The 11,186-nt window shown below is 43.2% G+C and overlaps 1 protein-coding gene across 1 annotated transcript; it reads right to left on the reverse strand.

The window, feature by feature from the left end:
- Positions 1-675: 675 nt before the first annotated feature.
- On the reverse strand, positions 676-2,148 carry LOC148696960 (uncharacterized). Its single transcript, XM_088693412.1, has 2 exons — positions 1,937-2,148; positions 676-1,159 (listed from the first exon to the last, which is right to left on the reverse strand). Exons 1-2 carry the CDS (start codon positions 2,146-2,148, stop codon positions 676-678), a joined length of 696 nt encoding a protein of 231 aa, XP_088549538.1.
- Positions 2,149-11,186: the final 9,038 nt, after the last annotated feature.

Consider the following 11,186-nt stretch of genomic DNA (forward strand, 5'->3'; position numbering starts at 1 on the left):
ATTGGGCCAAGAGACCTAAAATCCTTTAGTTAGCTAAGCCTTGAAAAAGGCCATTGTGGCTACTTCTAGGAATCTCGGCATAAGCCATCGTGAATCTAGTTATACTAGGGCAGCCCAGCTCATCCACGTCTGGATATTCGGAGTGTAGAGTTTATCCTCCTACTTTGGAGAGCAGGTCCATGTGGGTGTCCGGGAATTGGTTTACCCTATCGCACTGGAGAGCATGCTTTATCCCTCGGGGGGTGCAATTCCTGCAGTGAATCCCTCGGGGGTGCAATTCATGCAGGAGTGATCAGTTGTTGTAGACATGTAGTCGAGCCAAGTTATAAATTGCTTCTAAATTTCTCATTGAAAAATGAGTGAAACGAGCGAGAACTTAGCTGTAAAGTAGAGACTGCATAATAACTGGATAATCCTCGACTTACTAGGTGGTGCCCGTTGAGCTGCTTGAGTTCTTCGGGCTTTGTTGTAGTAAGTGGTCAAACATGGTACTTCCTCAGATTGTAAGCGTTCCACTGTTTTTCGATCTTTTTGTTGTTCACGGTGGTGAGAGTGTAATTACCCTTGCAGCCTACTCTGCTGATCCTGTACGGACCTTCCCTAATGGGATCCATCGTTTTCGAGCCTCCTTTGTGGGGTAGTGATGAAGGCTTTTCTTAGGACTAGATCTCCGGGTTAGAACTGCTGGATCTTAGCCCTTTTGTTGTAGCTGGAGAGGAGTTGATGTTGGTAGGCTGTGATGCGGATGATGGTCTGCTCGCCCGTTTCCTCTGGCAGTTCTAAGCTTGTGGCCATCTCCTTGCTATTATGCTCAATGCTTGGCAGTAGAGTGCTAATACTTGGCACGATGACATTGGGAGGAATGATTGCTTTTAAACCAAATGCCAAAGAGAAAGGAGTCTCACTGGTTGCTCGTCTTTTTGTGGTACGATATGCCCATAAACATTTGGGGAATTCGTCTGGCCATTTTCCCTTCTTGTCGAAGAGAAATTTCTTGAGGCAGTCAATGATCATCTTGTTGAATGCTTCGGCATGCCCGTTGCCTTGAGGATATCTTGGCGTAGATATGTGCTGCTTGATGCCATACTTTTGGAAGAACTTTGCCAAATTTTGGCCCATAAATTGAGGGTTGTTGTCAGTGATGATGAATTGAGGGATGCTAAATCGGCAAATGATGTTCCTCCATATGAAGTGCTCTATGCTCGTCTAAGACGTGGTTGTCATGGGCTTTGCTTTTACCCATTTGATGAAGTAATTAGTTGCCATGATCATCATGTTTTTGCCCCCAGTAGCGGGCGACATTGGCCCTACTAGGTTGATTGCCCACTGCATGAATGGCCAAGGACTTGTCTGTGGGTGTAGTTTGCTGGCAGGCAATGCTGGTACCGACTTGTAGCGTTGGCAACGATCACACTTTTGTACTAACTCCTTAGCATCTTAGTGCATGGTAAGCCAATAGTAGCCTATCTTAAGAGCCTTCTATGCTAAGGATTAGCTTCTGTTGTGATTTGCATAAACACCTTCGTGGATTGAGCTTAGAACCTTTAGATAATTTGGAGGTGCTAGGCAGCGAAGATGTGGTCCGATGTAAAATCTTCAAACGAGAATGTCGTTCCACATGTAATAGCTTGTTGCCTTTATTTGAAGCTTTCTAGACTCCAATATTTTTGTGGGGAGTGTGCCATTGACCAGGTAGTCTATAATAAAACTTTGCCAGTTGGTAGTTATACTAACCTGTGACACTTCGGCTGCCGGCTTTACCTATATGCTTGGCTTGTCTAGATACTCCACCAGGATAGAACGTTTGAGTTGGTGGTCGAGGGCAGAGCCTCGACCGGCTAGTGTGTTTGCATGGGCGTTGTCTGCCTGCAAAACTTAAGTGAGAGTGTAAGTCTGAAATGCCTCAAGTTCCTTGTGTACCTTCTCTAGGTATTACACTATCCTTGGATGTTTTGCAGTGTACTCCCAAGTAGTCTGGTTGGTGATTAGCTGGGAATCGCAATGAATTGCGAGCTTTTTCACCGCCAAGCCTTTTGTTATTCGGAGGCCTGTTAGTAAGGCCTCGTACTCTGCTTCGTTGTTGGATGCTTTGAAGCCTAGAGTGATTGTCTGCTCGAGCATTGAACCGTCTGGGGTGAGAAGAACCATGCCTGCTCCTGAGCCTTTGTAGTTGGATGCAACGTCGACATGCAAATGCCAGAAGTCTCCATTGGGTGGAGCAGAAGTGACTAAGGTGTGCTCTCGACTGCTTTCGGGGTGTCGTTGGACCTCTCTATTATGTCGCTTTGGCTAGGCGTGATTCTGCTATGACTTGGGCCTTTATTGCCGTGCGGGGTTGGAAAACTAAACCGTATTGGTAAGTTCCAACGCCCATTTCATCACTCGTTGAGAAGCGTCTGGACCATGTAGGATTGATCGTAGAGGATGTTGAGTCATAACAATGACTGTATGAGCTTGAAAGTATGGTATGAGCTTCCGAGTCGTAACAACTAGCGCCAAAATTAATTTTTTGATCTTCGGGTATCTAGTTTCCACATCGAGAAAAACTTTAGAAGTGTAGAATACCGGCAGTTAGGCCCCAGCTCTTCTTGTATAAGGGCAGAGCTCATTACTACTTCGGAGATTGCCAAGTCAATGTATAGGTCCTCTGCTGCTTCCGGCTTGGATAAAAGGAGAAGTGATGTGAGATATTGTTTCAGGTCTTGGAAAGCTTTTGTGATGTGAGATACTGCTTCAGGTCTTGGAAAGCTCTTTTGTACTTGTCGTCCTATTTGTCTTGTTGTGCCTTCTTGATGACCTTGAAAAAGGGCTTGCATCGATCGGTAGACCGCGAAAAGAAACGTTTGAGGGCAGTTGCTCGTCTAGTCGAGCTTTGGATCTCCTGCAAGGTAGTTGAAGATTTCATCTCTAAGATCGCTCATATTTTCTTGGGATGTGCTTCGTTTCCTCGTTAGGTTACTAGGTACCCTAAGAATCTGCTTGAAGATACTCCGAATATGCATTTGGTGGGGTTGAGCTTCATCTTGTACTTTCTAAGGATGTTGAAAGTTTCTGCCAGGTAGCCGATATGGTTTAACCGTTGCTTGCCCTTTACCATGATGTTGTTGACATAGACCTCCATGGTTACTCCAATTTGCTTATTGGACATCATGTTTACTAATCGTTGGTAAGTGGCTCATGCGTTCTTAAGGCCAAATGGCGTGACCTTGTAGCAGTAGGTGCTTTACTCAATCACGAACGCGATTTTCTCCTTGTCGGGTTGGTACATGGCTATTTGGTTGTAACCGGTGTATGTGTCCAAGAAGCTAATTATCTGGTTCCCAGAAGTTAAATCTACAAATAGATCAATTTGGGGAAGCGGATAAAGATCTTTTGGGCATGCTTTGTTGAGGTCGTTGTAGTCTCCGCAAACCCTAAATTTGCCCTTCTCTTTCTTCATGACTAACACGACGTTGGCAAGGTATGTTGAATGTGCTATTTCTTTTATGAATTCGGCCTCCAATAGCTTGTCAATTTCTATTTCGATGATTACCACTTGCTTAGGTGTGTCTTCATTTTTGGATCACCAGTTTGGCAGTAGGGTCAACGTGCAGTTTGTGGCAAGCTACCTCAGGATTAATGTAGGGCATGTCGGAAGGTGACCATGCAAAGATATGACGATTTTCTGTAAGGAAATTCGTGAGTTCTTCCTTCTTGACTAAGCTTAGACGTGAGCCGATTCTAGCCATCTTTTTCTTGCTGTTGAGGATCAAGAATGATGTCCTCAGCGTCTTCTTCGGGTTTCCATCCTATCTCGTCTGCTTGGGCACCACCTTCTTGATCCGTCAGTTGTAATTGCTATTGGGTTGCTTCTTCGTCCTTTCGGACCTCGGTAGCTGCTACAAGGGTAAAGGTTTTATTCTTTGATTCTTTCAATACTTGCACAGTGCATCGTCATATTTGATTTCTCCGACTTCTTCTCCCGGGATGGGGAATCGAATTTTTTGGTATTTCACAAAAGTGATGGCATCCAGCTTGATTAACTAAGGTATCCCAAGAATCCCATTGTAGGGAGATAGGTCACTTACGATCGTGAATGTCTGCTTTGAGACAAGTGCTGGTTTTTCACGTCAAGTGTGATGTGACCGATGAAAGTCGAGGTGTGTCCGTTGAATTCGGTGAGTACCTCCGCTCGAGGTATGATTGTGCTTTCTAGGCCTATCTTTTGAATTACTGAAAGCTCAAGTAGGTTGACTGCACTTCCATTATTAACCATCATTATATCGATTATAACATTGGCTTGTTAGATAGATACTACTAGTGCATCGTCATGTGGGAAGTCGACACCTTCTGTATCTTGCTCGGTAAAGCCAATGATGGGTCCAGGTTGGGTGTCGACTGCTTGGACCTTTGAGAGTAGTAGAGCCTGCTGGATCTTTCTCTTTTTAGAGTTATTGATGGCCCCTAAATGCTCGGATTCGGCAAAGATGCCATTGAATTGAACTGTCTTAGTTGACGGCTCTTCGTCATCGTCTGCGTTCCTTCTAGGCTGTATAGCTGGCTTGTCCAAGTATTTGTTGACCTTACCTTTTTTCACGAGCTTCTCCAGGTAGTTCTTCCAAGTATAGCAGTCGTCGGTTGTGTGACCGGGTCTTCGGTGTAATGCGTAATACTTGGTGTGATCCAATTTGGAAGTATCTCCCTTTGATTATTTCAGCAGCTTGAACCATGGCTCATTTTTAATGTCGCGAAGGATTTGGTGGATCGGGATTGAGAACTTCGAGTAGTTCTTGGTTGTCGAGCCTTCCTTAGCTATAGGTCGGTTCCTACGCTTGGCCTCCTGCTTACTTCTATTGTACTATTTCCCATCATCCTTTTTTTGAGCCACTGTCGACTCGTTTCGAGGTTGCTCAAGTCCCTTGTTTGCTTACCGAGCCTCGTCCCAAAGTGCATATTTCTTTGCCAGAGCGAAATAGTCTGCCAGAGGTAAGTCTTCTTTCATGGTCAATTCTCCAAACAATGGGTGGTTTGCTATGAGTCATTTTTGGAAGGCTGCGCTTGCTATCGAGTGGTCGCATTTGACTGGATCGTGGTAGTAAGGTGTGAAACCAATCTTACGCCTCGCTTTGTAAAGTAGTGGCAAATATCTTATACAGAAGGGCATCGTTGTTTCGATAAAGGACCATCGTGCTTCGGTAGTGCTTCAAGTGCCTCACCATATCTCAATCTCCTTTGAAAAATATGAAATGTGGCATGCTAAGCTTGCATGAAGGCTTTGCCTGCTTAATCCCATTCGTGAAGGATGGCCTGCTCATGTTGGTTATGTTCCGTCGTAATGCTTCATCGGTGACTTCATTGCGTTGGAAATTGCATAATCGTTTCTTTAAGAGCCTTTCTACCTCTTCCTGAATCTGCCTTTGTTAGGGTAGCGGAGCTCTCGGCGTTCCCGTTCTTGACTTGCTAGTCTAGGCTGTTCTTTTACATGTTCTGCTCGTCTATGCCACGACAGCGGTGTATGTGGTCCGTTCCTAGGCGAGGGTTTTCTTCGCAAGCTGCCGGTTAAACTTGAGCCTGATTGAGTGACTGTTTCTCTCCATCTATCGTGCTACCTACCCCGATGTGATGTGGGTGATGCTCATTGCGGGCTTAGTCGTGAATGAATGCTTTGCTTAGAAGGCTGCTCTTGTTGATTATCGAATTATGGCCTCTACCGTGAGTGTATGCTTGTCCGTGGGCGTAGTCGAGAATGCATGTTCTGCCGCGCGCTAAGACGGGAGTATACGTTATCTCGGGGACTCAATCGGGAGTGTACACTGCCCGAACGCTCAAGTCGTGACTGGTCAAGTGGCTGCTTGCCAGGATGTTGCCAGAGAGGTTCCTCGTTTGCCCTTGTCCTACTTCGGGACACCTTGTCTGAGGCACGTTGGATGTCTGTGCGTTGCTGATAGGAGCATATTTATGCGACTTTGTTAGCCTATTTCTTTGCATTTACTTAGTCAGTTTATATTTATTAGAGTGTTTTAAGCTATTTTCATGTGTTTGTAGGTCCAAATGGCAAAAGTGGCAAGAAAAGGCAATTTGGAGCATTTTAGAGTGGTTTTGGGCTTGGAATGGATAGCACTTGCATGGAGTGAGGTGGATGGACGTTTTTGAAGATCAAAAGTGGCTAGGAATATGATAAAGATTTGAAGAAAGTGATTCAAGACATAGAAGATAAGGAATCATCTAAAGAGAATGAACATTATCTAAAACCTTATCAAGTCTTGTTTTATCTCAACCTTATCCAATCTTATCTTATCTAACATTATCCAAACTAATTTGATCATATCCTAATCCTATCCTACCATATTTCCAGCTGCATGGGGGAATTATTTTCACATTAGAACACCTAATATCAAAATTCTAGAAGCCTAAAAAGGTGCCGCACCACCTTTTCCTTATTCTCCCTGGTTTCTGCCATGTAATTAGCCTTTTCCTTGTGGGATTGGAGTGTGTAATCCTTCTCCAACACAACCTTGCCGTGCCCCCTAGCCTTATAAATACCCACATATGCCACATAATTGAGGGAAGAGCCATAAAAAGCCTGAAATCAGAAAAACACACTTTGTGCCGCAGCTTTGTAAGGAAGAAAAGCTTGGAGCCATGCCTGCCATTCAAGACCTTTGGATTGCTGGAGTGTTTTTAGGTGTATTCTATCCTTAGTTTTAGTTCATTGTTTATTTTAATTTGGTTTTCAATTATGATGGACATGTGGAACTAATTTTGTTTTAGTTAGAGGTGAATTCAAAGCCATGAACATATATGTGATATGAATTGATTACATCCAGTTATTGTTTCATAAATCGTGAATGCAATTTACTTATTTGTTTGATTGATAACTTATTCTTGTATGTTGATTAAGGAGGCCTACTTAGTTTGCATGCATGAATTTGATGCTAAAATATAAGGGAATTTCACCTAATAGTTATGAACTTATATTTATAAGTAGTGGAGGTTGCTAGCCACAGTCGCATTAAGTAAATTCCTGGTAGAAGTATCATGCAGTTCATAGTTACGAATGCCATGTCAATGCTTATGATTTTCATAGAACTTAATGATCTTTAATATGTATCTCTATCATGCAGTTCATATAGGGAACTTGATGAAAATAATTTGATTGCGTCCCTGAGTCCAATTTAATGAATTTAGGAAATTTGATGGTTAATTTGTGCAGTTCACGATTAACTTGGGGCATTGTCATTCATGGTTTATAGGAATAATAACTGGAAATCGATTTGTGTTGCATATGTGTCATGTGTGGAGAATGACCCTCTAGCTAGCCTTTCACCCCTTAAGTCACCTTAATTTCGTGCAACCTTTAGTTAGTTTTGCAACTTATTAGTTTTAAGTCAATTTTCATCCAAACAAACCCGCCTTTCATGTTTTGAGTTAATTTTGTTAGATTTTCGTCCAAATCACCCCTTAGTGCTTGTTTTGAGTTGTTTGAGTCAATTTAGTTTGTTTTGAGTCAGTTTAGCTTTGTTTTATGTTATTTGAGTCTAGTTTTCAGTTTTTGAGTCAAGTTAGTGTAGATTAGCATCCATCCTAATCCCCTGCCTAGAATGATCCCTATTTTCATATATTACAACTATAAAAAAGAGGGTTTAAGTTTGTGTGCTATTTTATATCACATTAGTTGCAAGAGCTGTTTCACCAAGGTCCTCTGTTGTGCAAAGGCGTTCGTCAACTCTATGACTTGTTGAGACAAGTGTTGTTCGCCATTTGGATTGGAAGAGCTTGGAAAGAATGCGTCTCCTTGAGCAGTGGAAGTGTGGTAAACTCTAGGCGAGAGATTTGAGTTGGGAAATGTCAAATTTGTGGAGAAATGTAGTGAAAATGCCCTCGGTTCAATCGTCGGCCCAGAAATTTGAAGCCGTGACGGTTGAACTAATCTTGGACCGATTTGGCCTGCTTGGAAAGCCACGAGAGTAGGCTGGGCCATGGGAGTGAGTTGCTCGGCATGTGGCGCACGTGGGTGCGAGGCTAGGGCTCGGCTTGGCAACGCGTTGGGCTTGGGCGGCTCGGCTAGGGCTTGGCCCCTCGAAGGTTGAAGTGGCACGGCTTGGGCCGTGGCCTTGGCGCCATGGGTTTTGCCGAGGGTGGCCACTGTAGATAATCGCGGTCCTAATCCTTGAACATTAGAATTTCCGTTCGTCGAGGTTTCCGAATCTCTTGCCATTGTATTTTTCTTTTATGTTTTATAGAAGAATTTTTTTAAAAAAAAAATTTCAAGAATAAGAACGTACGAAAAATCTACAAATGAACAAGAAAACGAAAAACCTTGGATGCGAGAGTCTTCTATGAGTGTGACTTAACTCTCAATGAAAGCACCAATTTGTGGATGCAAATTTTCGCCTTCTTCTTCTTGGACAAAATTGCACCTACAAAACGATTAACACTTTTGGTCAAGGCCAAGAGCCTCACGCGCCCACGATGAATGGGGGCTTTTGGCCAAAGAACCTCCAATGCCAAAGTTAGAATTCGAGGGAAAAGTGTTTAGAAAATTTGGAGAATTTTTCTAGAGTGTAGAACTTAGGTTTTTGGAGAAAATGAGGTGGTATTTATAAGGGTATGGTCGGCCCCTTTGGGAAAGATAGGAACCGGCCACTTTAGTGGTTTTTTTTTTTGGTGTAATTCACAATTAATTAGCTACTTAATAAATTAATTGAGTAATAAATCAATCATTTAGCCACTTAATATAATTTGAAAGAAATAATTTGGTAGTTACCTTGTGGGGAAGATTTGATGAGATGGACGAAATAGGTTTTGAATAATTACCTATTTTGACCACTTTTGACCTTAATTGAGGGATGATTGTCTGCTACATGCATGTAGAAATCCCGGTGTGCCTTAAGGGTAACCTTGTCATTTTTGCCCAAAAATCCACATGTCGCTTCCATATTTTCCTTGATTATTTTTGGCTCCACAGTAGTGGCAAATTTCTTGCACATTAAGGCATCGTTGGCCCTGTAGAGGATCATCGCGCTGCTATAGTGCTTCAAGTGCCTTTCTAGGTCTCTATCTCCCTTGAATAGGGTGAAATGTAACGTATTGAACTTACACAAAGGCTCTGTCTGCTTGAACTCGTTTGTGAAAGGTGATCTGCCAATGTGAGCCACGTCCCTGCGAAGGGCTTCGTCTGTGGTCTCGATGCCTTAGAATTCGCATAATCGCTTAGTCAAGAGTCTGTTTACTTCTTCTTGAGTTTGCCTCTGTTAGGGCAGCGGGGCTTTCGACTGCCCTGATCATGAACTGCCGGTCTCAGCTGCTCTTTCCTATGCTCGGCTCATGTATGACGCGGCTGCTGTGCATATAGTACGTTCCTGGCAGGCGAGCGAATTACTCGTAGGCTGCAATTCAACTTGAGCCAGATTGTGCGACTGCTTCTGCCAGTCCGCCATGCTGCCAGCTCCGACTTGAGGTGAAGGTTGTCCATGTGGATTATCGGAGTGTGGCCCCAACCATAAATGTATATTCATCCGAGGGTCTATTCGAGAGTGCACACTCTTTCGCGCGCTAAGACAAGAGTCTACGCTATCTCGGGGGCCCATGTAGAAGTTTATACTATTGGAATGCTTGGTTCGTGGCTGGTCGAGGGGCTGTTTGCTGGGATGTTGTTAGATATAAATGTCATTGCTTGTCTTTGTCTTACTTCTAAACACCTCGTCCAAGGCACGCTACATCTCGGTGCTCTGCAAGAGTTGACTTACCAAGGTAGTCTACTGTGCAAGGGCGTTTGACAGTTTGGTGATGATAGGAGCATATTCATGCGACTTAAATGGCTTGTTCTCGTGCATTTACGTTATGTTTCTCTCGTTATTTTAGTCCTTTATGCTTCTTTTGTGTGTTTTCAGGTTCTAAGGGCCTAGGGAGCAAGAAAGTGCATTTTGAGGCCATTTGGAGCATTTTTGGGCATGGATTGGATAGCTTATCCATGGAGCCAAGAGGATGGACGAATTTGAAGGCCTTGTATTCACTTTGGACATAAAACAAAGGGGCCTAGCCCATTCTCTCTTATTCTCTCCCTTATAGCCATGCAAAGAACCATCCATTCCATCAAAAACAATCCATCAATTCACATGCAAAACCACCATTAACACACATGCACCCAAACAAAGCCAACCTAGCTAACCCTACATGCATTCTTTATTCACTCTTCATCATTGCATTCATTCTCCAAACACTTTCATTAATTAAAACACATTCACACACCAACTCACACTTTCTTTGCCGTGCCTTTCCCTTCCACTTTCCAACCTTTCCAAATGCAATTTCATCAAACACATGCATTCCCTTCACTTTCACCCACATGCAAATTTAATCATTCATTTCCCAACATCATTGCCGTGCACATTCCCTAACATTTCTAGCCATTTCACTTCATCATTACACCACCATTCATTCATTAATCCACATGCACATTCAATCATTCACTCAAGCACCCTTGTGCCTTGTTTCCCCCTTTGTTCCCACCAATCACATGCATCATCATCATTCAACCAAGCCTAACCCGTGCATTCCCCCTAATTCCAGCACCAAAACATGCACTCACATGCATTTTCACCACCATTCACACACACATGCATCCTGAAATTCTTGCCGTGCATTTCATACCCTTTCTAGCCATTTCATTTCATCATTACACCACCATTCACACCCCTTTAATCCACATGCAGCCACATATTCATTCACTTAATCATTAAGCCACACATTCACACACACACACCCAAAACACATCCATGCCGTGGCCTACTCACAATTCCAGCATCTTCACATGTCTTTCTAGCTTTCCCTTTCATTTCCACCACTCATTCTTCATCATTGCAGCCACCTACATGCATTATTCATTAACCTTTCATCATGTAGCCAGAAAATAAGCAAGAAAACATCAATGCCGTGCCTTCACACACCATTTCAGCACATTCCAACACCTTCACATGCAATTCCAGCTTTCACATGTTTTCCTAACTGATTTTCCATCATTAATTAGCCACTTGCATCTTAAACAAACAGCCATATGTTCCCTCCACTACTCTTATAAATACCCTTGCATTCATTCACTCCCCATTCAATTCACATCTCTCCATTTCTCACACCACAACACAAACACACACCATCTTCACATCCTGAAATTCCCTTCCTTGCCGTGGGTTTCTTTCCATTTTCTA

The sequence above is a fragment of the Pyrus communis genome, chromosome 5, assembly GCF_041283825.1.
Source record: "Pyrus communis isolate YQ-2024b chromosome 5, ASM4128382v1, whole genome shotgun sequence".
Taxonomy (NCBI): Eukaryota; Viridiplantae; Streptophyta; class Magnoliopsida; order Rosales; family Rosaceae; genus Pyrus; species Pyrus communis.

Bases quoted from the DNA above. Each gene is read 5' to 3' on its own strand.
- LOC148696960 (XM_088693412.1), bottom strand. From the start codon at position 2,148: ATGGTTCTTCTCACCCCAGACGGTTCAATGCTCGAGCAGACAATCACT. The intron at 1,160-1,936 runs GTAATACCTAGA...TTGCCGATTTAG, and splicing joins GCAAAACATCCAAGGATAGT to CATCCCTCAATTCATCATCA.